Below are 27,790 nucleotides of genomic sequence, written 5' to 3'. Positions count from 1 at the left end.
GCACACACACTGGATGGAGCAGCTGGAGATGAGCCCCTGGGCCTGTTGGGAGGTTTCCGCGGGGCTTCGGGGATGAAATGCCATTGCCAGCAGAGGCAGCAAGACCTAGAGGGCAACCAGTGCCTTGCCACAGTGTTAAACTGAGGATTGCAGAACTAAATTAGCAGGTGTGAGCAGACTCCCTTCTTCCCTCCCTCCCTCCCTTCCACCCTTCCCTCTTTGGAATAGAATAGAAAATAGCAGCCTACTCTTTGTTTCAAATCTGTGTGTCTGTGTGTGTGTGCTGGCTCACAGTGTCAACTGTAATTCTTATTGGGGGTTGTGGGCAAGATGTTACAACGGCACTGCTTTATGCGGCTTTCCCCAAGGAAGTGACATTTGAGCTGAATCTGAAGCTACCAGGAAATGGGCACATAGAAGAGGAAGAGAGAGCCTGGCAGTGCCAGGGCGTGGCTGTGACCGCCATGTTCACAGACACTTGGCTCTTTGGCTGCACTCCGCTGCACACTCCCAGGCTCTGGGACTGCCCCTGAGTGTCCACCTGAGCGGTCCTGTTTCTGCTGCCCACCCCAGGCCAGACCTGGCAGCGCCCGATCGGTGGCAGTCAGGCTCATCCCAGGGCTCAGAGCCCTGCGGTCCCGTCCTGGGGCCCTGCCTGAGGTAGGCACCCAGCAAACACCTGCAACGACCTGTTGCCCCCACCCCAGGAAACACAATCCCGACTTGGGACAGATACCGGGGGGCCGTGACTGTGGGTGGCTCCTTGGAGAAGGTGGCCTTGGGCCTGGGCCTTTCCACCTGGGGTGCGCTTGGCTACCCCAGACTCAGACACGCAACGTCCTTGTGATTGGGCCTACACATTAGCCCTGCAGACCCTGTGGGCGCTGGAGGCGACTCCCTCCCCTCCGCCGAAGTCCTCCCTCCCCCAGGGCCTGGCGGCCCTTGCCGGCGGTGAGCTCATCTCGGGGGGCGGCGTCGCCTGGCGGCGGGTCGCTGGAGCTCAGGGCGCGCCCCCGCACCCCGCCCCCCACGCACCCGTCCCGGGCTCCTGGGCAATTTTACCAATTAAGGCTTTCTCGCCAGGCCGGGCCGGGCGCGGGGCGGGCGCGGGGCGGGGATGCGGCCAACAAGAAGGCGGGCGGCGGCGGCCCATTCGCGTGGAGGCGCGTCGCGCGCAGCGGACGCCGACAGAACCCCGAGGCGCCCGGCGCGGGCGCGAAGGCGATCCGGGCGCCACCCCGCGGTCACCGGCCACCGGTCGCTCTCAGGGACAGCAGGTGAGGTCTCCGCGGCCCGGCTTCGCGCCTTGCGCCGTAGGGTCGCCGCGCTCCTTGTCGGCCGGGGGCGGGGTTGGAGAAGGCGGGCACAGAGGCCCGAGAACGCAGGCGCCAGCTCGCGCCCAGGTCCGGGCCAGGTTCAGCTGGGATGCGTGAGCCGATGGAGGCGCCCCTGACATCTGGGAGTGAGTGTCCAGAGAATGTCTTCCCTAGTTGACCCACGAGCCGTGTCTGTGCCCACGAATGTGGGAGCCTGAGGCCATGGGGGGGTCCCCTAGAGAAAGAGGGTGTCTGGGCACTTGCCAGGAAACTGGTGCCTGCATGGGTGCCCATGAACAGACTGCATGCCTGAGAGAGAAGGGCCCTGACACCAGGAACTTGTGTGGACTCAGGGTGAGTGGCCACCTGGAAGGACACTTCTCAGTCAGTGTGCCCACTGGGAGGGGGACAGCGTGTCCTTTGCTGGCTCGAGTCCACGGGACACCAGCTGCTTTGGGCAAAGGGGAGCTGGTTCTTGGGCTGCTGTACTCCATGGCGGCCATGGTGAGGTTGAGGCCAGGCCAGGTTCCTTGGTCGGGCCCTGGGCCATATCCCAGATCGGCTCTGAGCTGGATGCGCACTGCCAGCCAGGATGTGACCAGCAATGTCCCCAGATTCCCATGCCACCTGGGGCCAGGCAAAGTAGGTTAAAGTCCACTGGCAGACCCATTTGTAAGTGCTCTGAGTACACTGCCGAGGTGGGAGCTTGGGAATGGGCAGCCTCACCTGCCGCACCTGGACTTGCCAGCACAGGTCTCTTCTCACCTTGCCAATCTGCTGCTTCCTTCCCTCCTGCGCCCCCTGGCTACACAGGCCTGGAAATGGCTCCTTAGGGATCCCAGCTGAACAGCCCCTGGGCTTGGGCTATACCTCCCAGTGGGAGGGTCTGGCCTGGGGTCTGAGGGCCAGGGGTGGTGTGGTGGGCGGGGTGTGTCTAACATCCAAGAATCTACTCCAAATAAGGGAAAATATGAAAGAGCTGGATTTTGGCTTCCCAGGACTGCCCGATCTGGGGGCTCTGGGATCGGGCGACATCTGGCGGTGATACTATGTTCTAGGGACAAGAACCCTCTACACGCCCATTCCTTGTTTCCTCTAAATAGGGAAAAGCTAGGGCTGGAAGACAGGGCACCCATCTCCTGACACCCTTTCTGCTGGAATTGGCTACTGGTCACTCTGACTCAGTTTCCCTGAGCTCTGAAGATTAAGGAATGAACCCAGACAACCCAACTCAATGGCCCTTAGTGGAGAGTAAATTCTCGATGGAATTCCGTGCCTGGGAACTTGCTTTCCATGGGGCAGGGGGACCAGAAGGACAACTTCAAACCTGTCTTGAATGGGGCCTGGCAGGGAGGGATCTGTATGGCTCCTTCCTTTCCAGTCCTCCCTCCCACCTCCACCCCAGCTCCCAGACGCCCAGGTGCACTTGGTGCAGGTGTGTCTCAAAGTCGTCAGGAGAGGAGACAATATACAGGGGTTGGCCTCAGTACTGGAAAATGCCATTTGCACCCCCTAACACCACCACTAGTGGGAAAAACCAGTGGGGCCACAGGCAGCCCCGAAGTGAATGTGCTGGGTGGATCACACACAGCCTGACCACATGTCATGTAGACAACTAGGGCTACAGGAGAGTCAACCATATTTGGGCATGACGTGCTGGCCAAGCCGGAGCCTCCTCCTCTCACTGGTCTTTAGCAGATAAATTAATTATTACTAGAATTGAGCAGGAGGGACAGATACCTGCCTTCCTAGAAAAAAACACTCAGAGGAGGAAACATTCCGGAGAGGGGAGGTACCGAGGACTGAGAGAGGGAGTGCATGCTGGGGAGGAAGCCATAGGCAGGCTGGCTTCTGGCTGAAGATAGTAGCAGTGAGCATCCCCAACAGTTCCCTGGTCCCAGTCTACATCTCAGCACAGCAGCCGCTGCACCATCTCCAGAGTTATCTACCAGAAAATTTTGAGTGAATAGCCCCCACTGCTCTGGGGACACAACACCCCAGGCCCCTGATCCTTGTCCTCAGGCCTCCTCTGCACCTGCCACCACACCCGAAGCCCACCCAGACCCAGGTGTTCAGAGTCTGACAAGTCTTATGGGAACCGCTGAGCAGGCCCCTCTGGGTCTGGAATGCCACTCCCGTTTGTCCCCTGGCTGGCCATGCTGGGCTCAGGGGCCTTTCCGACAGGAGAGGACCCCGGCTTCAACTCCCCCCAGTGCTCCGGGTGAACTGGCATGAATGATTAGGTGGGCACACGTCTCTGCACACATCGCACGGCACCCTCTGCCCGCGCCCACTGGCGTGCCCGTTGGCACGCCCGGACCCCTTCAAAGGTTGCTTGCTCCTGGAGTGTCGGCGGCCTCCTGGCCCAGTGCTCCATATCCTCCCGGGTGGAGGGAAGCAGAGAGGGAGGCGGTGGGAAGCAGCGGGCACAGGTGCGCAGGCGAGGGCCCTACAGACTGGGAAGGCAGGCCCGTGGCAGGGGGTCTGCGGGGACCGCGTAGGCGCAGGCCTTGCCCTGCAGCCGCTTCCCAGGTGATGCGCACACAAAGGGCCCTCGGCAGTGCCTGGTCCGGGGCCGCCGCTCTCCAGGGGTTCGCTCTTAGGGTTGGCCCCTTCCCGCCGCTGCCGGGGCGGCGGACCGGGATGCCGCCCGGGAACCCTAGGCCCTGGGGGCCCGGGGAAAGGGGATGACGGTGGGAGGGTAGGGTTGTGCAGGGACGGGGCAGAGCCCAAGTGACTTAGGGACGAGAACCACCCCACCCCTCGCAGGAGCCCTGGGGAAGGAAAGTCCCTTGTAAGGCGCGCCGGCTGCAGGCCAAGCAGTCCCGCGCCAGATACTGCTCAGCCTTTCCTCGCTCTGGGGCGCGTTTCCTGCAGCGCCAACGCGAGGCCGCGGGGCTGGGAGCATCCTTGCCCACTCCAGGGCCCAGCGACCCACCCCGGAGCCCGGGTTTCACGTCTGATCAGCCAAAGCCCGGGGCCTAGTGGGGGCATTCCAACGGGCGGGGCGGGGTGGGGCAGTCGCGCCCCCGAAGCCCCACCCCACGGCCCCTCCCCGCAGGAGGCCCGCCCCCTGGCCCCGCCCTCCGCCCGCATTTAAAGGGCTCGCTCTCTCCGCAGCGCAACCTCTGCTTCCTTCCTCGCCTCCCGCGCGCCGAGGTGCCTGCGACTTTAATTAAAGGGCCGTCCCCTCGCCGAGGCTGCAGCACCGCCCCCCCGGCTTCTCGCGCCTCAAAATGAGTAGCTCCCACTCTCGGGCGGGCCAGAGCGCAGCAGGCGCGGCTCCGGGTGGTGGCGCTGACACGCGGGACGCGGAGATGCCGGCCACCGAGAAGGACCTCGCGGAGGACGCGCCGTGGAAGAAGATCCAGCAGAACACTTTCACGCGCTGGTGCAACGAGCACCTGAAGTGCGTGAGCAAGCGCATCGCCAACCTGCAGACGGACCTGAGCGACGGGCTGCGGCTCATCGCGCTGCTGGAGGTGCTCAGCCAGAAGAAGATGCACCGCAAGCACAACCAGCGGCCCACTTTCCGCCAAATGCAGCTTGAGAATGTGTCGGTGGCGCTCGAGTTCCTGGACCGCGAGAGCATCAAACTGGTGTCCATAGGTGAGGGACGCCCCGAAGCGCCGGGCGGGCGGGCGGGCGGGCGGGGGCGGGAATTCCGTGCGTCCTTCCATCCCCCCGGGCGGACCCCTCCAAACCACCTCCTTCCGGGCTGCGGCGCAGCTCCCGAGGCCCCCGGCTGGTCTGCTCCACGCGGGCCTGGAGAACAAAGGCGCGCGGGCTGGCGGGCTGACCGGCCGGGCGTGCGAACCGCTACGCGCCCCCGCCCGCCGCGCCCCGGCTGGCCGGCGCCCAGGCTGAACTCACATCCTCAGCAGGCCGCGCCCCCGCAGATGTGCTCGCGGTGGGAGTGGGCCTGGGGGGTCGGGCACTGGGCAGGCTCTGGCCCTGCGCCCCATCCTCGAGGAGGAGGAGGCCCAGGCTCCCCCCACAGCTGTTTAGAGAGGGCCCTCTGGCTTCAGACTCCCCTTGTTTCTAAAGTGTGGGTTGGAGCTCGTGCGTCCCATTGTCTAGGACTCTGGGCTCTTTCTGTCCCTGGAGGATGCGTCGCCCATCGGAGATGGCTCCAACCACCAGTTTAGATCTACCTCCCCCACACACACAGGGAACCTGGGGGCCAGAAAGAAGCGTAGTTAGCAAAACTGTACCCGGAGTTGGGCGTGGTTGACTGAGGGACCTAGCTTGTAGACTACTTGGACGCCAACTTTTCTGTTCATCTTGGGACAAATTCTTGCTTCCATGTTGGCCTTGCTTTTCTGCGTATAGCACGCAGGAGTTGGTTGGTAGATGCTCCGGCGTGCACTGTGCCAGCCCAGTGTCTGTGTCACTGGACTGGAGAGGCTGGCATTGACCAGGCCTGCTGCAGCATCCCAGTTCTTTCTCAAGATAGGGGCTGCTTGGAAGGGCAGGCACCAGAACGGGTGACTTGGGGGTGACGTTGAACAGGGAGAGGAGAAGGATGATGATTCTTCTCTTCTTCAGAACTGAGAGGCCTTCCAGTTATCCCTGCAGCTCTGGAATGGCCCTTGCTGAACCCAAGAAAGTGAGGGACCAAGACTTGGGTTCCCCCAGCCACTCAGAGGGCAGATCCCAAGAATTGAAGTTCTTTCTTTGGAATGCCAGTTGAGGCGAGGGGCAGGCCCACCCCCCCAAGTCCCAGCCTCAGTCTAGCCAAGCTGAGTCATTTCAGAGTCCTGGATGGTGTGTGGGGGGGGCGACCGGATGTGGGGAGGCGGGCCACACCCCAGTTCTTTGGGGGGGGTCTCCTCCCTCCTCCCAGCTCCCCTCCTCCTTGTGAGCTGGCTGGAGCAGGCCTAGTTCCCAGAGCTTTGCCATATAAGGCAAAAAAATGTTGGAAAGCAGCAGTGATTAGGGGAGGGAGGGGCTGGCTGGCCCGGGGGCTGGGGAAAGGGGGTGGGATGGGGCGGGGCCATCCAGCCAGGCAGTCTCCCAGCCCTGGGCCCTGGTCCTTCACACTCTCTTTTGGGAGGGGGATGGGGACGGAGTAGGTTGGCCTAACATGGACCTGGTGGGCCTGGTTGCTCCCGGTGTGGGGGTCGTTAAGGGGTCTCAGGCTGGATTGGGGTGGGGGCCTGATGGGAAGCCCTGGCTGGCCTTGTTCCCTGGCCTTGCACCCTCAGTCCTCTCTGAGCCCCTCTCCCCGCTGCCATTTAGGGAGAGTGAAAGGCAGCCTCGTGGGGCCAGGACCAATCTGGGAACTGGGGAGGCCACTCTACTTTGAGCGGCCCACCTGGCCCTCCAGGTGCTGCCTGCTGGGCTGGGAAGCAGCTGCCGTGGACGGCCCAGCCCCTCCTCATAGACCCACCCCCTAGTTGACTCACCAGAGAAGTATTTTGTCTGATTATGGGAGAGGCTGACAGAGCTTCTAAAGATGAGCTCTTAGAAAGCCCAAACCGTCCTGCCTTGAGCCTGAGACCCAGAAGTAGCTTTGGGTGGGGCCCAGAGCCCAGCAGGGTTGCCATGGCAATGGGGGGTGTCGGGGACCCGCCCTAACCACTTCCCCTGTGGCGAGCCTGCCGAGGCCCAGGCCCGTTAGGTGGCAAGTGGGTCAGGCAGTGGGTGGCAAGGGGGTTCCCACAGTGTCTCCTGCTGCCAGCCCGGCATCTCCCGATGGGCCCCAGTGAGTCAGGGCCATGTGGCCCAACTGCTGGTTCCTTTGGGCTCTGGGCCTCTCCCCTAGCCGGGCCTGTGGCCTCCCAGCTCCAAGCTTGGGTCTTCGAGGTGGTAGAGGAAGTGGAGGTGGTGGTGGGGGTCACACTCCTTTACCCAAAGGGTGTTTGCCCAACTCCCCCACTTCCCCTGCCTCACCCCACCCACCCTGGAACAACAGTTGTATTTCCCAACCACCCAGGGCCACCCGTCTTCCTCTTCCTCAGCCCCAGCCCCACTCCAGGTCATGGGCCCTGGATTCTGGGCCAGCTGGAGCCAATCTCCTCCTCCTGGTTCCCCATAGGCCCCTGAGGCGGGTGGCAGACCCCTGCTCTGGCAGCTGTGGACACTGTCCAGCTGTTCTCCAGAGCTGACCATCTGTGGGCTGGGTCTGCCCTCTGCCCTTCCTCTGGGCCCAGGGCTTCTGGCAGTAATCATACCCTGCTATCATCGCATGTCTGTGGGTATCTCCCCTCACCCCAAAGTCTCCTTTACTTCTGAACACCCCCTGGGATGCTGGGCAGAGAGGGCCTCATCCACATCCTACCACTGGTCAAGACGGGGTGTCTCCCTCCTCCTTGGCCCCCCCCATCCCGTGCTACCAGACCATGACCCCAAAGCCTGGGAGCGGCCCCTCCCGCACAGCTGTGTGCCCAGTGTAGCCACTCTTGTACTCACAGACAGCAAGGCCATCGTGGACGGGAACCTGAAGCTGATCCTGGGCCTCATCTGGACCCTGATCCTGCACTACTCCATCTCCATGCCCATGTGGGATGAGGAGGAGGATGAGGAGGCCAAGAAGCAGACCCCCAAGCAGAGGCTCCTGGGCTGGATCCAGAACAAGCTGCCACAGCTGCCCATCACCAACTTCAGCCGGGACTGGCAGAGCGGCCGGGCCCTGGGTGCCCTGGTCGACAGCTGTGCCCCGGGTGAGGGGGCACAGAGGCAGGAGAGACTGGGCTGGGGTTGCCCATGGGTGGCCCTTGAGGGGGTTCTGTAGCCCCCGGATTCACAGCCTTCCTTGTGCCATAGGCCTGTGTCCTGACTGGGACTCTTGGGATGCCAGCAAGCCTGTGAATAATGCGCGAGAGGCCATGCAGCAGGCGGATGACTGGCTAGGCATCCCCCAGGTACACCTGCCCGGCCTGTCTGCGGCTGTAGGGGCCGGATCGGCAGTTGGGAGAGACTCGGAGGCCCGATGGCTCCTGTTTTCTGCCCGTGACAGGTGATCACCCCCGAGGAGATTGTGGACCCCAACGTGGATGAGCATTCTGTCATGACCTACCTGTCCCAGTTCCCCAAGGCCAAGCTGAAGCCAGGGGCACCCTTGCGGCCCAAACTGAACCCGAAGAAAGCCCGTGCCTACGGGCCAGGTGAGGGAGCCCAGCCAGGGGTGCACCCATGTGCCAATGTCTTACCCGTAAGACAGTGTCCCATCCAAACGTGGAGGTCCCGAGGGGTCTTGGGTTACATGGTGGCTAGGTGATCAGGCCACCCAAAAGTCAGACAGGAGTGGGTCGGGACTAGTGGCAACACTCCACTGAGTAGGCAAGAGAATGCCAAAACGTTCCTCCAGTCACAGAAACCTGCAGCGTGAGGTCCTCGGGGAGGTAGCACCCAGTGGTCTCTGTTATACATGGAGATGAACCAGAACTCAGTAACAGGGACCTAAAACCCAGTCACAGCTCACACAGGAACAAGGGCCCAGTGCGGTGAGAATGAATGTTCCAGAAAACAGGCACAGGCCTGTCCCAGCGGCAAGAGCACAGCTGGGTCCCGAGGCCGGGCTTTGTGCCGCAGCTCACACTGAATGAACTTGCCCAGTTTGGAATGTGCCTGACTTAGGGGCCAGCAGGGAGGGGCGTTGAGCCTGCAGAGGCCTGGGGGCTGGCATGCCACCGGTGCTCTTGCCCGCCTCCCTTAGCATCCAGGGCTGAGGGGTGGAGGGGTGAGGCTGTGGCCCTAACAACTGGCCTGTGGTTGGCTTGCCCTCCCCTGCCAGGCATTGAGCCCACAGGCAACATGGTGAAGAAGCGGGCGGAGTTCACTGTGGAGACTAGAAGTGCCGGCCAGGGAGAGGTGCTGGTGTACGTGGAGGACCCGGCCGGACACCAGGAGGAGGTAGGGCTAGCTGCTGGCAGCGGAGACCCCGCAGCACTCCCTTTCAGTGGGGCTGCTCTTAGCGAAGGCTCACAGGCTCCTTCCCACTGCAGGCAAAAGTGACTGCCAATAATGACAAGAACCGCACCTTTTCTGTCTGGTACGTCCCCGAGGTGACGGGGACTCATAAGGTGAGCCCTTGGCCAGTGGGGAGGCTTGTGACCTCAGGCGGTGGCTGGAGGTCCCTAGCCTACCCTCACGGCCCACCCTTCTGGGGACAGGTCACTGTGCTATTTGCTGGCCAGCACATCGCCAAGAGCCCCTTCGAGGTGTATGTGGATAAGTCACAGGGTGACGCCAGCAAAGTGACAGCCCAAGGCCCCGGCCTGGAGCCCAGTGGCAACATCGCCAACAAGACCACCTACTTTGAGATCTTTACAGCAGGTAAGGGGAGGCTGCCGAGGCCCGGCTGGTCTGTGGGGAGAGCCACACTGGGGCCGGGGAGCTAAGCAGGTGCCTTGTGGCAGGAGCTGGCACGGGCGAGGTTGAGGTTGTGATCCAGGACCCCGCGGGACAGAAGGGCACGGTAGAGCCTCAGCTGGAGGCCCGGGGCGACAGCACATACCGCTGCACCTACCAGCCCACCATGGAGGGTGTCCACACCGTGCACGTCACGTTTGCCGGCGTGCCCATCCCTCGCAGCCCCTACACTGTCACTGTTGGCCAAGGTAGGCCCGGCCCTGACCGCCCTCTGCTGTGGTACTGCAGTCTGGGCCTCCCACAGGAGGGGGAGCCCCCTGGTCCAGTCCCGCTGCAGCCCACCCCAGGGCGCCTACTCTTTGAGCTTCCACTGTCTGGGCACCTGCTGTCTTTCCTCCCCTGCTGGGGTCCTTCCTCCTCTCCTCTCCTCGCCCGTCTCCATCTCTCTCCTCTCCTCGCCCCTCTCCATCTCTCTCCTCACGCTTTCACCTTTGGAAGAGCTCGCTCCAGCTGTCTAGAAACCTGCTGCTCTCTGCTCTGCTCACGGGGTCAACGGTACTTGGATCTGTCTTCTTCTTGGAAGGGAGGGTGGGGGTTCTGGGCTGGTGTGTAGCAGGTGGGAGGAGGCCTGCCATGTCCTGGCCCAGGCCACAGTTACTGGGGTCACGGTTCCTTCCAGTTCTTTCTTGCATGTCCCCCTCCAACCAAACTCTGAGGGACCCTCCAGTCCTGACAGCCCCACCCTGCAGGAGGCAAGGGAGGGGTCACCCAGCCGAGCTGCTGGTGCTCAGCTGGCCCCTCTGCCTACAGCCTGTAACCCGAGTGCCTGCCGGGCAGTCGGCCGGGGCCTCCAGCCCAAGGGTGTGCGGGTGAAGGAGACAGCCGACTTCAAGGTGTACACAAAGGGCGCTGGCAGTGGGGAGCTGAAGGTCACCGTGAAGGGCCCCAGTAAGTTGGCCTGGAGCCAGGCCAGGGTGGGTGGCGGCAGCCCCCAGGTTCACTGCTGGGCAGGCCTGAGGCCCTCCTTGTCTTCGCAGAGGGAGAGGAGCGCGTGAAGCAGAAGGACCTGGGGGATGGCGTGTATGGCTTCGAGTATTACCCCACGGTCCCTGGGACCTATATCGTCACCATCACGTGGGGCGGTCAGAACATTGGGCGCAGGTGAGGCCCCCAGGCATCCCTCTCCCAGCTCTGCACATTCTGCCTCTTCCTCCTGCCTCCCCACCTGATGATGAGGGGCCACACGGGCTCTTCCTGCCTGGCCGCCACAGTGGGGCCCAGGCTGGCTCATGTAGTGATTCTTGGTGTTCCTGTGTGGCTCTCCCATTCGCAGTCCCTTCGAGGTGAAGGTGGGCACCGAGTGTGGCAATCAGAAGGTGCGGGCATGGGGCCCTGGGCTGGAGGGCGGCGTCGTTGGCAAGTCAGCAGACTTTGTGGTGGAGGCTATTGGGGACGACGTGGGCACCCTGGGTAAGTTGGGGGCTGCACCATGGGCACCTGGGGACAGACGATGGCAAGGACAACCCACCCTGAGGCTCCAGGGCACTGAGGGGACTGTTGGCTGTTGTCAGGCTTCTCGGTGGAAGGTCCATCGCAGGCCAAGATCGAATGTGACGACAAGGGTGATGGCTCCTGTGATGTGCGCTACTGGCCGCAGGAGGCTGGCGAGTATGCCGTTCACGTGCTGTGCAACAGTGACGACATCCGCCTCAGCCCCTTCATGGCTGACATCCGTGATGCACCCCAGGACTTCCACCCAGACAGGGTAAAGAGCAGGCAGCGATGGCCTAAGTCTCATCCTGCTGCTCCTGCTTGGGGTCCGGTGGGGGTGGGCCCGGGTCCTGGGCTGGTATCCCCAGCAGTATTCCTGGCACTGTGTCCCTGGCCACCCTGCCTGGGTTGTGGCTCAGGCAGCCTAGACCTGGTCCCCTGACAGCTGGGTGGTCTCCCACTAGGTGAAGGCACGTGGGCCTGGATTGGAGAAGACAGGTGTGGCTGTCAACAAGCCAGCAGAGTTCACAGTGGATGCCAAGCACGGTGGCAAGGCCCCACTCCGGGTCCAAGTCCAGGTAGAGTGCCCATGGGTGTTGGGGGCAGGGCAGGTGTGGGTACCCAGGCCTGGGCACTGACCAGCAGGCCACCTGCTCCTACCTGCCTGACAGGACAATGAAGGCTGCCCTGTGGAGGCATTGGTCAAGGACAATGGCAACGGCACTTACAGCTGTTCCTACGTGCCCAGGAAGCCAGTGAAGCACACAGCCATGGTGTCCTGGGGAGGCGTCAGCATCCCCAACAGCCCCTTCAGGGTGAGTCAACCTCCAGCAGCCTTTAGTCCATCTCGATAGCATTCACATAGCACACAGTTCATCCATTTCAAGTGAGTGGAGCATATTCACATCATCCCAGAAAGAAACTCCACGCCATCCTGACTCCTCTGTCCCACAGCTCCTGGTGACCACTAACCTGTTTTCTGCTGTGGCTTTGCCTGTCCTAGACATGTTCTATAGACGGAACCGCGTGCCACATGGCTTTTTGTGTCTGGCTTCTTTCGCTCACCACGAAGTTTACTGTGTTTTCATTCACGTTTAGCATGTCTTGGTGTTTCGTTCCTTTATTATTATCTTATTTATTTATTTTTAAAATTTTTATTCTTTTTTTTTTTTTTGAAACAGAGTCTTGTTCTGTTTTCCAGGCTGGAGTGCAGTGGCGCGATCTTGGCTCACTGCAAGCTCTTTCTCCCAGGTTCATACCATTCTCTTGCCTCACCCTCCCGAGTAGCTGGGACTACAGGCACCTGCCACCCACCCAGCTAATTTTTTGTATTTTTAGTAGAGACTGGGTTTCACCGTGTTAGCCAGGATGGTGTCGATCTTCTGACCTTGTGATCCACCCGCCTCAGCCTCCTGAAGTGGTAGGATTACAGGCGTGAGCCACTGTGCCCAGCCTTTTTTTTTTTCTTTTTTTTTTTTTTTTTTTTTTTTGAGCCGGAGTTTTGCTTTTGTTGCCCAGGCTGGAGTGCAGTGGCGTGATCTCAGCTCATTGCAACCTCCGCCTGCCAGGTTCAAGCAATTCTCCTGCCTCAGCGTCCTGAGTAGCTGGGCATGCGCCACTATGCCCAGCTAATTTTGTATTTTTAGTAGAGACAGGGTTTCTCCTTGTTGGTCAGACTGGTCTCGCGCTCCTGACCCCAGGTGGTCCACCCACCTTGGCCTTCCAAAGTGCTGGGATTACAGGCGTGAGCCACCATGCCTGGCCGCTTCATTCCCTTTTATGGCTGCATAATACTCCATCGTGTGGCCAGACCACATTCCATTTGTCTGTTCACTTGCTAACAGATATCGAGGATGGGCTTGCCTTTGGTGATCATAAACAGCGCTGTTAACAGTGGGTCCAGGTGTTTGCATGGACGTTTGCTTTCATTTCTCTTGGGTAGTTGCCTCGGAGTGACCTGGAGCATCACCCAGTCCCTCTGTGGTCAACTGAGGAACTGCCAGGCTCTTCCCAAGGCAGTTGGGCCATTCTGTGTGCCTGCCAGTGTAGCCGAGGGAGCCTCTGAGTCTCCTCCAGGCTGCTCATGCCCTTACCCTTGCCCCTGTGCCCTACAGGTGAATGTGGGAGCTGGCAGCCACCCCAACAAGGTCAAAGTATATGGCCCCGGAGTGGCCAAGACAGGGCTCAAGGCCCACGAGCCCACCTACTTCACTGTGGACTGCGCCGAGGCTGGCCAGGGTAAGGCCTGGCTGTAGGTGGGAGGGCAGGTGGCTGGGATGTCCCTGCGAGGTCTCAGCCTCCGTTCCTCTCCCTGCCGCAGGGGATGTCAGCATCGGTATCAAGTGTGCCCCTGGAGTGGTAGGTCCCGCTGAAGCTGACATCGACTTCGACATCATCCGCAACGACAATGACACCTTCACGGTCAAGTACACACCCCGGGGGGCTGGCAGCTACACCATTATGGTCCTCTTTGCTGACCAGGTGAGTGCTGTGCTCCTGACCGCTAAGATGTCATTGCAGATAATGTCTGCCCTCCTCTAAGGCCTTCTCCTCCCACTGCCTGCAGGCCACGCCCACCAGCCCCATCCGAGTCAAGGTGGAGCCCTCTCATGACGCCAGTAAGGTGAAGGCTGAGGGCCCTGGCCTCAGTCGCACTGGTGAGTACAGGTACCCCATGGCAGGTTGTGGGGCATCAAGGGTAGGAGGGCGGCCGGGCGCGGTGGCTCAAGCCTGTAATCCCAGCACTTTGGGAGGCCGAGACGGGCGGATCACGAGGTCAGGAGATCGAGACCATCCTGGCTAACACGGTGAAACCCCGTCTCTACTAAAAATACAAAAAATTAGCCGGGCGAGGTGGCGGGCGCCTGTAGTCCCAACTACTCGGGAGGCTGAGGCAGGAGAATAGCGTGAACCCGGGAGGCGGAGCTTGCAGTGAGCTGAGATCCGGCCACTGCACTCCAGCCTGGGCAGCAGAGCGAGACTCCGTCTCAAAAAAAAAAAAAGGGTAGGAGGGCTTAGGGCAGGGTGCCCCTACACGGTCCCTATGTGTTCCTCAGGTGTCGAGCTTGGCAAGCCCACCCACTTCACAGTCAATGCGAAAGCCGCTGGCAAAGGCAAGCTGGACGTCCAGTTCTCAGGACTCACCAAGGGGGATGCAGTGCGAGACGTGGACATCATCGACCACCATGACAACACCTACGCAGTCAAGTACACGCCTGTGCAGCAGGTAGCCGCGCCCTCCACGACGGTGACCGAGTTCCCAGCCTCCTCACGCAGCTCCGAGGGACTTACTGCCCACCCTCATTCCTTACCTGGGAAAGGGCAGGCATGGAGGCCCAGGAGGGGGTTGGGGAGCAATTCTAGTGTCTCTAAATGCCCCCTTCCCTTCTGCACCCTTCCTAGGGTCCAGTAGGCGTCAATGTCACTTATGGAGGGGATCCCATCCCTAAGAGCCCTTTCTCGGTGGCAGTATCTCCAAGCCTGGACCTCAGCAAGATCAAGGTGTCTGGCCTGGGAGAGAGTAAGTAGTTGGGGCCCTTGTCGCAAAGGCCTTGTCACATAGGCACCCCGAGCCCGAGTGTCATCCCAGGGATTGACTGAGCTGGGTGTCATGTCTCTCTCCTTCCCTTCATCGTTTCTACAGAGGTGGACGTTGGCAAAGACCAGGAGTTCACAGTCAAATCAAAGGGTGCTGGTGGTCAAGGCAAAGTGGCATCCAAGATTGTGGGCCCCTCAGGTGCAGCAGTGCCCTGCAAGGTGGAGCCAGGCCTAGGAGCTGACAACAGTGTGGTGCGCTTCGTGCCTCGTGAGGAAGGGCCCTATGAGGTGGAGGTGACCTATGACGGCGTGCCTGTGCCTGGCAGCCCCTTTCCTGTGGAAGCTGTGGCCCCTACCAAGCCTAGCAAGGTAACTGGGGTATGGGAGGCCCTAAGGGTAGAACCTACTGTGTTCTCTGAGGGCCCAGAGAGCACCCCATCTTCTCCAGACCTGCCCTCAATCCTCCTTTTTTTTTTTTTTTCTGAGACAGACTGTTAACCTTGACCCAGTTTAAGTGAGAGTAAAGGGGAGGAGGGAAATAGAAACCCACAAAAAGTCATCAGGGTTAAAGCATTTTTTTTTTCTTTTTTTTTTTTCTTTTTTTTGAGAAAGAGTCTCACTCTGTCGCCCAGGCTGAAGTGCACTGGCGCGATCTCGGCTCACTGCACCTTCCGCCTCCCGGCTTTAAGCGATACTCCTGCCTCAGCCTCCCAAGTAGCTGGGATTACAGGTGCCTGCCACCACGCCTGGCTAATTTTTGTATTTTTAGTAGAGACGAGATTTCACCATGTTGGCCAGGCTGTTCTCAAACTCCTGATCTCAGGTGATCCACCTGCCTTGGCCTCCCAAAGGGCTGGGATTATAAGTGTGAGCCACCGCGCCCGTCCCTCCTTTTTGTCCTTATGACTGATGGATGGCCCATCTGGCAGGCAGCCTGGGCCCGCCAGCATCCCTGTTTGGTGAGGGCAGGAAGCCAGGGCAAGGGGAGGCAGGTGGAGAGTCAGGCAGGAGGTCTGGGGTCAGGGGCATAGCATGGCCTTGGCTCCTGACCCCTTCTTCCCTCAGGTGAAGGCGTTTGGGCCGGGGCTGCAGGGAGGCAGTGCAGGCTCCCCCGCCCGCTTCACCATTGACACCAAGGGCGCCGGCACAGGTGGCCTGGGCTTGACAGTGGAGGGCCCCTGCGAGGCACAGCTCGAGTGCTTGGACAACGGGGACGGCACATGTTCCGTGTCCTATGTGCCCACCGAGCCCGGGGACTACAACATCAACATCCTCTTCGCTGACACCCACATCCCTGGCTCCCCATTCAAGGCCCATGTGGTTCCCTGCTTTGACGCATCCAAAGTCAAGTGCTCAGGCCCTGGGCTGGAGCGGGCCACCGCTGGGGAAGTGGGCCAATTCCAAGTAGACTGCTCGAGTGCAGGCAGTGCAGAGCTGACCATTGAGATCTGCTCAGAGGCGGGGCTGCCAGCCGAGGTGTACATCCAGGACCACGGCGACGGCACGCACACTATCACATACATTCCTCTCTGCCCCGGGGCCTACACTGTCACCATCAAGTACGGCGGCCAGCCTGTGCCCAACTTCCCCAGCAAGCTGCAGGTGGAGCCCGCAGTGGACACTTCCGGCGTCCAGTGTTACGGGCCTGGGATTGAGGGCCAGGGTGAGTTGCCCTGCCGTGGGGTATGTGGCAGCGGGGACACAGGGACCAGAACCCCAGAGCCCCAAGCCTCCTCTCTGTGTCCCTTTGCAGGTGTCTTCCGTGAGGCCACCACTGAGTTCAGTGTGGACGCCCGGGCTCTGACACAGACCGGAGGGCCGCACGTCAAGGCCCGTGTGGCCAACCCCTCAGGCAACCTGACAGAGACCTACGTTCAGGACCGAGGCGACGGCACGTACAAAGTGGAGTACACGCCTTACGAGGAGGGTGCGTGCTGGGGCTCCCACAGGCTGGTGGACGGTGGTGGGTGGGGTGGCCCGGGCTCCTCCTGACCTGGCCTGCACTCCTCCAGGACTGCACTCGGTGGACGTGACCTACGACGGCAGCCCCGTGCCCAGCAGCCCCTTCCAGGTGCCCGTGACTGAGGGCTGCGACCCCTCCCGGGTGCGTGTCCATGGGCCAGGCATCCAAAGTGGCACCACCAACAAGCCCAACAAGTTCACTGTGGAGACCAGGTGAGGGAGCCCCCAGGAGCCTGGGTGGCCAGTAGGCCTGGGAACCCCAGGAATGACTGGCTGTCTGTTTGGACCAGGGGAGCTGGCACGGGCGGCCTGGGCCTGGCTGTAGAGGGCCCCTCCGAGGCCAAGATGTCCTGCATGGATAACAAGGATGGCAGCTGCTCAGTTGAGTACATTCCTTATGAGGCTGGCACCTACAGCCTCAATGTCACCTATGGTGGCCATCAAGTGCCAGGTGAGGAGGTGGCAGCCAGGGCAGGGCTGGGACTGTCTGCTCCTCCCCACCCTGTCTCATACAGCTGCCATACCTTTGCCCCAACCCTCAGGCAGTCCTTTCAAGGTCCCTGTGCATGATGTGACAGATGCGTCCAAGGTCAAGTGCTCTGGGCCCGGCCTGAGCCCAGGCATGGTTCGTGCCAACCTTCCTCAGTCCTTCCAGGTGGACACAAGCAAGGCTGGTGTGGCCCCACTGCAGGTCAAAGTGCAAGGGCCCAAAGGTCAGTGTTTGCATGCCTGGAGCCGGGGGTCGGGAGGGCAGTGTCCTCTGAGGGCTGGGAAAGGAGACTGGAGGCCCAGAGTGCAAGTGTACAGGTGTTTTCGGAAGAGCCTCAGATGACAGTGCATCCAGGAGGGGACTTAGAGGAGGTAGAGCAGATGGGACTTGGTCACTGAGCAGATGTGGCAGGAAGGCAGGCGGGCAAGGTTCCCAGCTGGCACCCAGATGGGTGTCTTTTGTGTCAGAGAGGGTCAAGGCTATTCCCAGGGTCGGGCGGATGAGGATAAAGCGAGGTCTAGGCCTGGGGCTGAGTCCTGGCAGTCCAGTGTGGTGGGATAGGAATGGAGGCCTAGGAGACTAGCTGAGGCTCTGTCCCTGGGGCTGGGGCCAGGCCTGGTGGAGCCAGTGGACGTGGTGGACAACGCTGATGGCACCCAGACCGTCAATTATGTGCCCAGCCGAGAAGGGCCCTACAGCATCTCAGTACTGTATGGAGATGAAGAGGTGCCCCGGAGGTAAGAGGCAGGGCCTGCTGCCTGTGGGGAGTAGCCCAGGCTGGATGTTGAGAACCTGTCTGACTGCTCGTCACAACACCCATACCCACAGCCCCTTCAAGGTCAAGGTGCTGCCTACTCATGATGCCAGCAAGGTGAAGGCCAGTGGCCCCGGACTCAACACCACTGGCGTGCCCGCCAGCCTGCCCGTGGAGTTCACCATCGATGCAAAGGATGCTGGGGAGGGCCTGCTGGCTGTCCAGATCACGGTGAGCTCCAGGAACAAGCAGGGGAGGCAAGGGGGCCTGGGCCTGGGAGGCTGGAGTGTGGGCTGTGGTGGCCAGTGTCATATCCCTGGGGAGCTGCACCAAGGCGGGCAGGGAAGGACAGGGCCCCTGTCTTTGGTTCGCTATAAGGTTGTGACTACCTTAGGATAGTGGTGACAGGCACAGGCTTCCCCAGACATGTACTTGCTGTTAACTTTGAGCATGTCACCAAAGCCTTTTGTGCCTCAGTTTCCCCACCTGTAATATTCTCATGGGGCAGGTATAGGATAAAAACTTGAGAACACCCAGGTGAGCTCCTCCTAGTGCTGGACAGGCCCTGGGGCTGAGGATGGGTGCCAAGCTCCCTGGCTGTGCCTATTGTCATGTGGGGAGTGTGGGATGTTTTAGTCTCCATTCTGGACTCTGCCAGGTGCAGGCAGCCCTTTGGGCCATAGCAGTTGAGAGGCCTGAGGCCCAGGGGCTGTCCCTGTAGCAGCCACGCTGGGCGCTTTCCAGGAGCGCCTGAGGCAGGCCTGGGGCTACTTGGTCTTGAGCCAGCTGCCTCCCCTGCCTCTGCCACACAGGATCCGGAAGGCAAGCCGAAGAAGACACACATCCAAGACAACCATGACGGCACGTATACAGTGGCCTATGTGCCAGATGTGACGGGTCGCTACACCATCCTCATCAAGTATGGTGGTGACGAGATCCCCTTCTCCCCGTACCGCGTGCGTGCCGTGCCCACCGGGGACGCCAGCAAGTGCACAGTCACAGGTGAGCCAGCCTGCCGTTGGCCGCTGCGGCACTCGGCACGGGGCTTGGGTTGTGCCTGTGTGCAAGGGCTCGCTGCTTGGGGCGGCGTGTGGGAGTGGGGGCTGCCCCCTTGAGTGACTCACCTGACCTTTCTCCTTGCTCTCTGCCTTCTCACCTCAGTGTCAATCGGAGGTCACGGGCTAGGTAAGCTGCTTGCTGGGGCCACTCCCAATGCCCCTCTTGTCCAGAGGGGCAACTTCCTTTCCTCTTGGAGCCGATTCCCAGGACAGTTCCAGCTGCAGCTCTAGGCAGGGACAGAGTTGGGGGGGGGGGGCGCAGAAGATGAGGCTGTGGGCTGGAGGGCGAGGGCCCAGGGAGGCTTCCAGAGCTGAGCATGACCGCTCCGGCTCTCCCCCTCTCTGGGCCTTTATTTCCCCATCTGAGAACTCGGGTTGCAGCTGAGAGCTTTGGGGTGAGGTGCATCCTGAGAGGCACCCCACTGGGGACTTTGGGGTCTCGGGATCTTGGCACCCAGGGAAGCACAAGGGTTCCTGTGTGGGCTGAGGGAACAAGGGGTCTCCCTGACTCAGTGGGAGCCCCAGCCCTGGCCAGATCCACAGACCCCCATCCCCACCTTCCAGGGGCCTCTGCGTCCCGGGCTGGGGGAGGTGCATGAGCGGGTGGGGCTGGCTGGTAGTGCAGTAGCGCCAGTATCGACTGCTTGGGCGGCCAGCATGGCGGGGCCCGGCCCAGCCTCAGAGCCCCAAAGTGCATTCTGTGACCCGTCTCCCTCCTTCCCCCTTCCCCCATCTCCCAGCAGTGACGTTATTCAGACATTCCCCAACAGGCATGGAGGGTCACCTGCCCCAGCCAGGGACACCCGGGAATGCTGATGAGAGGCTACAGGCCTGGCATTTGGGCAAGGTGGCTAAGGAAAGGGTTAGAGGGTGGCTAGAGTTTTGCAGCAGGAGCGAGATGGCTTTATAGAACAGGCCGTAGGTAGGATCTGATGTGACAGGCGTGTGTGTGCAGGGCTGGGGAGGCTGGGGAGTGCTGATTGCAGGGCCTTGGGGGCTTTGGGGGTGGGAGCAAGACTCAGTAACCTCATTTCCCTGGCTATTGTTTGCAGAATGGAGACAGGGAGGGGGGCGGTGCTGAAGTTGCTCTCCGGCAAGCTTGGTGGCCAGGGGGCTTCAGTGAGAGCCAAATTAGGAGGCATACTTTGAGGATGGAGTGGCTCAGACCTGCGGATGGCCAGCCGGGAGCTGGGCAGGGAAAGTGGGGAGAGTTGGGTACCTGTGAGGTTGGGGTCCAAGACACTAACTAGATGTCATGGGGTGGGCATGAATGAAGCCTCCCAGGGCAGCGTGGGCAGCAGGCAGCCAGGTCTGGAGCTCGGGAGAGCTGCCTGGCCGCAGCAGGCCAGCATGGAGCCTAGTGCAGCAGGAGCCCTCGGCCGATAGCGGGACTTGGTGGCAGAGCCCCTCGAGCTTGGCCTTCAAGTGGGTTTCGTGTTCCTGGCTGCTTCCCTGGCAGGAGGCCAGGCTGCAGGGGACACTGTCACTGCCAGGCCTCACAGCCCACAGCCCCCCAAGCCTCCACGGCGGAGCTCCAGATCATAACGTCACTGTCTCTCCCCTTTCCTCGGGCATTCTGGGGCCCTGGAGCCTGCTCAGCTGCTCTGCCCTTGCAACCCAGCAGTGGTGGCTGTAGCTTGGGCCTCCTGTTCCCTGTCTCCCTGGGTGCTGTCCCCGCTCTGCCAAGCCTGCTGCACTGCGCTACTCGGGTGCTAACCCCACTGCCTTCCGCTTCCCCGTTCCCACTCCTGCCTGCACCGGGCTGCTTTTCACCGCGAGCCTTCTCAGTTGTCAGGAAACTCCGGTTTCACCATCAGGCCTGGGGGGTGGGGAGGCAAGTGTCACGTCCCCCCACGCTGCAGCAGGACTCTGCCTCACCGCGTCCACACACAGCAATGGGGGCCGGGGCCAGGCCACAGGGGTGCAGGCAGCCGTGTACCCAGCCAGATGCTGACGTTCAGCAGTGTGGGCCGTGGTGCTGGATGAGGCTGAGTAGGCAAGGGAGTGGCTGTCAACACTTAGGCTGGAGTGGGCCCTTCCTTTTCCTCCCAGGCACCTGGGTGCTACCGTCGGGCCCCTCCCACACGGGCACTTGAGGTGGTCAGGAGAATCCTTCCTGCCTTCTGAGAAACCACTCGCCATCCCAGCTTGGAGGGGCAAGAGGCCGGGCGGCCTGGCTGTGCTTGGTGGTGGCAATGAGAGGCCTGTGTGGGCGGCAGGCGGATGGGAACAACCTGAGCCCAAGCTCACACACTGGCCCCCCTTTGGGGACCCACCCTGCCCCACCAGGTGCTGGCATCGGCCCCACCATCCAGATTGGGGAGGAGACGGTGATCACCGTGGACACTAAGGCAGCAGGCAAAGGCAAAGTGACATGCACCGTGTGCACGCCTGATGGCTCAGAGGTAGATGTGGACGTGGTGGAGAATGAGGACGGCACTTTTGACATCTTCTACACGGCCCCCCAGCCGGGCAAATACATTATCTGTGTGCGCTTTGGTGGCGAGCACGTGCCCAACAGCCCCTTCCAAGTGACGGTGAGGAGGGGTGGGGGGTAGGTCAGCAGGGGCGTCTGGCAGGTCCTGGCCTGTTCCCCTGGGGCCCCTCTGTGACAACAGACTCTCCAGCAGCTCTCTGCTTTGCCCTGCAGGCTCTGGCTGGGGACCAGCCCTCGGTGCAGCCCCCGCTACGGTCTCAGCAGCTGGCCCCACAGTATACCTACGCCCAGGGCGGTCAGCAGACTTGGGTACGCCTAGCCAGCTAGGGACACTGGGGCTAGCCAGCTGGGTGTTCTGTGAGGCCCTATTTTATTATGTGTGAGGAGGGACCCCCAGATCCTCCCACGGCCCCTCACCCATGCCCTGTGTCTCCACTGCAGGCTCCAGAGAGGCCCCTGGTGGGTGTCAATGGGCTGGATATGACCAGCCTGAGGCCCTTTGACCTTGTCATCCCCTTCACCATCAAGAAGGGTGAGATCACAGGTGAGTGGGGACTAGGAAGGAGCTCGGGAGCCAAGGAGGCCAGATTGTGCCAATGAGCTGCCCTGACCTCAGCCCCCTGCCCCACAGGGGAGGTTCGGATGCCCTCAGGCAAGGTGGCACAGCCTGCCATCACTGACAACAAAGATGGCACCGTGACCGTACGGTATGCACCCAGTGAGGCTGGCCTGCACGAGATGGACATCCGCTATGACAACATGCACATCCCAGGTGGGCCTGCCCTGCCTCTGCCCAATCCACTGCCACCACCTCACAGAGAGATGGGACTGGGGGACACATGAGGCTGCCATTCCACAAGGCCCTTCTTCCTGCCTCAGGAAGCCCCTTGCAGTTCTATGTGGATTATGTCAACTGCGGCCATGTCACTGCCTATGGACCTGGCCTCACCCACGGAGTAGTGAACAAGCCTGCCACTTTCACCGTCAACACCAAGGATGCAGGAGAGGGTGAGCAATAGCTCCGGTCTTGACCTGCTCTGTGCCCGGGATGCCCTCACCGGGCTAAGGGCTGGACTCAGGAGATACTCCTGAATGGGGCTCCCTGCCCTGCTGCCCTGGCCATTGGGGCTCCTCAGTGTAGGCCAACTGGAGTGTCCCCAGCATAGTTCCCATGCTCACCCACGGCTCTCTCCAGGGGGCCTGTCTCTGGCCATCGAGGGCCCGTCCAAAGCAGAAATCAGCTGCACTGACAACCAGGATGGGACATGCAGCGTCTCCTACCTGCCTGTGTTGCCGGGTGACTACAGCATCCTAGTCAAGTACAATGAACAGCACATCCCAGGCAGCCCCTTCACGGCCCGGGTCACAGGTGGGTGGCACTGGGAGCAGTGACAAACGGGTGGCAGGATGGGCATGGTCTCCCATGGCTGGACACACAGTGATGGCTGGCCTGCCTCCACCAGGTGACGACTCCATGCGTATGTCCCACCTAAAGGTGGGCTCTGCTGCCGACATCCCCATCAACATCTCAGAGACGGATCTCAGCCTGCTGACGGCCACTGTGGTCCCGCCCTCAGGCCGGGAGGAGCCCTGTTTGCTGAAGCGGCTGCGTAATGGCCACGTGGGTAAGTGGCCGAAGAGTCCAGGGGTTTCAGAAAGGCAGCAGTCTGTGGGAACCCACGCCTTCCCTGACTGACAGCCCTGCCCTGTGTCCAGGGATTTCATTCGTGCCCAAGGAGACAGGGGAGCACCTGGTGCACGTGAAGAAAAACGGCCAGCACGTGGCCAGCAGCCCCATCCCGGTGGTGATCAGCCAGTCGGAAATCGGGGATGCCAGTCGCGTTCGGGTCTCTGGCCAGGGCCTTCACGAAGGCCACACCTTTGAGCCTGCGGAGTTTATCATTGATACCCGAGATGCAGGTAGGCAGTGGCTGCCCACCAACTGGGGTGGGAACACTCTGCATAGCACCGAAGCTCAGGGGTATCCATTCCGCAGGCTATGGTGGGCTCAGCCTGTCCATTGAGGGCCCCAGCAAGGTGGACATCAACACAGAGGACCTGGAGGACGGGACGTGCAGGGTCACCTACTGCCCCACAGAGCCTGGCAACTACATCATCAACATCAAGTTTGCTGACCAGCACGTGCCTGGTGAGTGCAGCAGTGCCTCGGCAGCCCCCATCACTACACCAGGGCCCACATGCGGTATGTGACCGGAGGGGCGTGGGCCGTGCTTTCTTCCTGCAGGCAGCCCCTTCTCTGTGAAAGTGACAGGCGAGGGCCGGGTGAAAGAGAGCATCACCCGCAGGCGTCGGGCTCCTTCAGTGGCCAACGTTGGCAGTCATTGTGATCTCAGCCTAAAGATCCCTGGTAGGGGCTGTGGGGAGCCTGGGGAGGGGTCCTGGGGCTCAAACAGCCCCAAGAGGAGGGGTGGAGCCCAGGGCTGCTGCTCACTAGCCCATCCCCACCCTGCAGAAATTAGCATCCAGGATATGACAGCCCAGGTGACCAGCCCATCGGGCAAGAGCCATGAGGCCGAGATCGTGGAAGGGGAGAACCACACCTACTGTATCCGCTTTGTTCCTGCTGAGATGGGCACACACACAGTCAGCGTCAAGTACAAGGGCCAGCACGTGCCTGGGAGCCCCTTCCAGTTCACCGTGGGGCCCCTAGGGGAAGGGGGAGCCCACAAGGTCCGAGCTGGGGGCCCTGGCCTGGAGAGGGCTGAAGCTGGAGTGCCAGGTAGGCCTGCTCACACGCTGAGCGCTCGCTCTCCTGCGTTGGCCGGGGTGGGGTTGGGGGTGGAGGAAGGAGCTGGCAGACATGTCTACCTTGGCTATGCCTGGAGGGAGCCAAGGCTGGTGGAGCAGCCTTCAGTGAGGACACACTGTTCTCCCACAGCCGAATTCAGTATCTGGACCCGGGAAGCTGGTGCCGGAGGCCTGGCCATTGCTGTCGAGGGCCCCAGCAAGGCTGAGATCTCTTTCGAGGACCGCAAGGACGGCTCCTGTGGTGTGGCTTATGTGGTCCAGGAGCCAGGTACTGGGAACCCGGCTGGGGTTGGAGGAGGTGGGGCCTGAGTGTGGGTATTGGACCCAGGGATTGCACAAATGGCCCTGCGTGGCACTCACTCTTCACTTTCAGGTCCCAGGGCCACCCAGGCTGTTCGTGGGAGGCGGGAGGCCCAAAGGCTGATGAACCGGTCTTACGCTCTTTCCCTGCCCAGGTGACTACGAAGTCTCAGTCAAGTTCAACGAGGAACACATTCCCGACAGCCCCTTCGTGGTGCCTGTGGCTTCTCCGTCTGGCGATGCCCGCCGCCTCACTGTTTCTAGCCTTCAGGTGAGGCACTGAGAGAAACCGCCCACCTGCGGCTCCTGGGCCCGGACAGACCAGAGCTACCGCAGAGAGCAGGCCTCGGCCCTGTGTCCAGTGACCCCCTGGCCCAGCTCTGGGTTCCAGGCCTCTGCTCTGGCCGGGTGCAGCCCACGCTTGGGGTCGGCAGGAAATATCCTGCCCACCACGTGGAGTTTTTCTCGTGTCTCAGGTCTAAAGGCTTTGAACAGAAGCCTGTGCCCCTTGAGCACCAGGGCTGTGGTTTAAAGAGGGACAGCCTGCCAAGGCTGGGTGCTGCCCACAGGGTGGGGCCGCCCTCCCTTCCTGCCACCTGGGTGTGTGCGATGGCAGAGTGTGGGGGCAGGCGTGGGGATGTGTGCCTGTGGCTTCCTGCCCCTTGCAAATCAGTGGCTCTCCCTCTTTAAACCAAGTTGGACGCCAGATGGGTAAGTGCAACCCGCGGGCCTCCTGCTCCTGGGGCCTTTCCTTTCTCCCTTGCCCTTGCCCTGGCCCAAGCCCCCCATCTAACCATGTCTGCTGTGCTTCCAGGAGTCAGGGCTAAAGGTCAACCAGCCAGCCTCTTTTGCAGTCAGCCTGAATGGGGCCAAGGGGGCGATCGATGCCAAGGTGCACAGCCCCTCAGGAGCCCTGGAGGAGTGCTATGTCACAGAAATTGACCAAGGTGAGGCCCTGTCCCCGCCCGGCCGCCCTGCCCTGCTGGTTGGAAGCAGGCTGAGAGTACAAAAGGAAGGTACCGCTTCTGTAAGCAGCCAAGACGGGGCCCCATCTCCTGGCCCCCCTAAGCCAAGCAACCCTTTCCCAATTGGTGACCCAAGCCATTGGGAATGTGGCTCGCCGCCCACGGCTGTTAGGAAGGCCTTCTACCCTGAAGTACCATGCTGTCGCCACAGGCAAAGACTCAAAGTCCAGCCTCAGTGCTGCTCGGCCCTTTAGCCATGGCCATGGTACTTGTGCACAGGCCTGGGGCAACCTTGGGGGTAAGAGGAGCCCAGTGGGCTTCATTTCACAGCCTAGTCCTGCCCTTCCCAGCTGCGTGACCTGAAGCAAGTTCCTGCCTGTCTCTGAGCCCGTTAACATGCAGGGGATATGTTGTTCACGGTAACCTTTCTTAGGAGGCAGCGAGGCCTGGGTTTGGCTTGTAAAAGATTTCTGTCCCAATGCACCCTGGCAGTGGGCAGCTTGAGTGTCTAAAGCTTCGGCCCTCGGGAGGTCTGCTGCAGGGTGCAGGTGCCCAGCATGGCTGGGCTCACACTGATGGACCAGCAAAACGGGTAGGGCCAGGGTTGAGGCTATTCCTCAGACACCATTTGCTGGTTTGAGGAGGAGCCCCAGGCCCACAGCATGGCTCCCTGCTCCTCAGATAAATATGCTGTGCGCTTCATCCCTCGGGAGAATGGCGTTTACCTGATTGACGTCAAGTTCAATGGCACCCACATCCCTGGAAGCCCCTTCAAGATCCGAGTTGGGGAGCCCGGTCATGGAGGGGACCCAGGCTTGGTGTCTGCTTACGGAGCAGGCCTGGAAGGCGGTGTCACAGGTAAGTCTGGGGGTGCGGCTGCAGGTGTGCATGCAGCTGTTAGACCCCTGCCTCCAAGCTCTTGGTGACAACGGGAGGCATCTGGAGGTGACAAGCCTGTGCTGGGTGGCTGAGGACAGGGAGGCAGACCAGTCTGGCTCTGCCTGACCTCCTGTGCTCCCAGGGAGCCCAGCTGAGTTCATCGTGAACACGAGCAATGCAGGAGCTGGTGCCCTGTCGGTGACCATTGATGGCCCCTCCAAGGTGAAGATGGATTGCCAGGAGTGCCCTGAGGGCTACCGTGTCACCTATACCCCCATGGCACCTGGCAGCTACCTCATCTCCATCAAGTATGGTGGCCCCTATCACATTGGGGGCAGCCCCTTCAAGGCCAAAGTCACAGGTAAGCCTGGGGCCAAGCTGTTGGTACCTGCCCAATGCCTGGCACCATGGCCACCTCTTAGCCCCACCCACTCTGCCCTGCAGGCCCCCGTCTCGTCAGCAACCACAGCCTCCACGAGACATCATCAGTATTTGTAGACTCTCTGACCAAGGCCACCTGCGCCCCCCAGCATGGGGCTCCGGGTCCTGGGCCTGCTGACGCCGCCAAGGTGGTGGCCAAGGGCCTGGGACTGAGCAAGGCCTACATAGGCCAGAAGAGCAGCTTCACGGTAGACTGCAGCAAAGCAGGTGGGCAAACTCGGGCCCCCGGCCCACCTTCCCACCAAAATGAGGCCAGAAATCACAGGACGGCCAGTATCTGAGAGAGGGGGGACCACCTTTGGGGTATGGCTGTCACTTCTAGAGCCACCTCCTGGACCCTCAAACAAAGGCCAGGGAGGAACTGGAATCTGCTGAGCCAGCCTGGGTTGGGGAGGTGCTGGCAGCTCTTTAGCAAGAGAGAACTGTCACCCCAGAACTGGCTAGGGACAGGAGAGGAGAGAGGACACCAGCGGGAGGAAGGGGGCTGGGACCTGTGACTGAGGACCCCTCTTGCCTCAGGCAACAACATGCTGCTGGTGGGGGTTCATGGCCCAAGGACCCCCTGCGAGGAGATCCTGGTGAAGCACGTGGGCAGCCGGCTCTACAGCGTGTCCTACCTGCTCAAGGACAAGGGGGAATACACACTGGTGGTCAAGTGGGGCGACGAGCACATCCCAGGCAGCCCCTACCGCGTTGTGGTGCCCTGAGTCTGGGGTCAGTGCCAGCCGGCAGCCCCCAAGCCTGCCCCACTATCCAAGCAGCCCCGCCCTCCTCCCCTCAGCCCTGGCCCGTGGGCCACCTTGGCCGCCCGCCTGTCACTGCAGCCGCCCCTGCCCTGTGCCGTGCTGCGCTCACCTGCCTCCCCAGCCAGCCGCTGACCTCTCGGCTTTCACTTGGGCAGAGGGAGCCATTTGGTGGCGCTGCTTGTCTTCTTTGGTTCTGGGAGGGGTGAGGGATGGGGGTCCTGTACACGACCACCCACTACTTCTCTTCTCCAGCCAAGAGGAATAAAGTTTTGCTTCCATTCTCCTGTGGGTGGTTGTAGCTTTGTTGGGGTTGGGGGACCAGTCAAGGC

General features: G+C 61.3%; 1 protein-coding gene across 2 annotated transcripts; it reads left to right on the top strand.

The window, feature by feature from the left end:
• The first annotated feature begins 1,171 nt into the window (after positions 1 to 1,171).
• LOC105467950 (filamin A) lies at positions 1,172 to 27,742 on the top strand. 2 transcript variants are annotated; one of them, XM_011717786.3, is made up of 48 exons: positions 1,172 to 1,277; positions 4,437 to 4,925; positions 7,733 to 7,981; positions 8,085 to 8,182; positions 8,278 to 8,425; positions 9,055 to 9,173; positions 9,266 to 9,343; positions 9,434 to 9,596; positions 9,680 to 9,880; positions 10,443 to 10,580; positions 10,670 to 10,793; positions 10,966 to 11,102; positions 11,204 to 11,397; positions 11,588 to 11,701; positions 11,795 to 11,938; positions 13,238 to 13,361; positions 13,444 to 13,604; positions 13,690 to 13,780; positions 14,180 to 14,349; positions 14,526 to 14,643; positions 14,767 to 15,029; positions 15,726 to 16,323; positions 16,414 to 16,587; positions 16,673 to 16,835; positions 16,913 to 17,073; positions 17,165 to 17,335; positions 17,726 to 17,849; positions 17,941 to 18,097; positions 18,679 to 18,868; positions 19,028 to 19,051; positions 21,214 to 21,461; positions 21,575 to 21,670; positions 21,803 to 21,905; positions 21,993 to 22,133; positions 22,241 to 22,369; positions 22,557 to 22,730; positions 22,825 to 22,986; positions 23,078 to 23,281; positions 23,358 to 23,510; positions 23,607 to 23,729; positions 23,835 to 24,101; positions 24,261 to 24,398; positions 24,586 to 24,701; positions 25,245 to 25,377; positions 26,077 to 26,253; positions 26,417 to 26,635; positions 26,719 to 26,922; positions 27,235 to 27,742. In XM_011717786.3, the coding sequence occupies exons 2-48, from the start codon at positions 4,553 to 4,555 to the stop codon at positions 27,420 to 27,422; spliced, it is 7,944 nt and encodes a 2,647-aa protein (XP_011716088.1). In that variant the 5' UTR covers positions 1,172 to 1,277; positions 4,437 to 4,552; the 3' UTR covers positions 27,423 to 27,742. The 2 variants fall into 2 exon arrangements, with proteins under 2 accessions (XP_011716088.1, XP_011716089.1); XM_011717787.2 differs by lacking the exon at positions 19,028 to 19,051.
• The last annotated feature ends 48 nt before the right edge of the window (positions 27,743 to 27,790 follow it).

The sequence above is a fragment of the Macaca nemestrina genome, chromosome X (genome assembly GCF_043159975.1).
Source record: "Macaca nemestrina isolate mMacNem1 chromosome X, mMacNem.hap1, whole genome shotgun sequence".
In the NCBI taxonomy this organism is placed as follows: Eukaryota; Metazoa; Chordata; class Mammalia; order Primates; family Cercopithecidae; genus Macaca; species Macaca nemestrina.
Note: the sequence above shows the minus strand (reverse complement) of the source record. Positions and strands in the feature narration are given on the sequence as shown.

Coding starts and splice junctions, on each gene's coding strand:
- LOC105467950 (XM_011717786.3), top strand. CDS start 4,553: ATGAGTAGCTCCCACTCTCGGGCGGGCCAGAGCGCAGCAGGCGCGGCT. Junction 14,350..14,525: donor AGTACACGCCTGTGCAGCAG/GTAGCCGCGCCC, acceptor CACCCTTCCTAG/GGTCCAGTAGGCGTCAATGT. Junction 25,378..26,076: donor TGTCACAGAAATTGACCAAG/GTGAGGCCCTGT, acceptor CCTGCTCCTCAG/ATAAATATGCTGTGCGCTTC.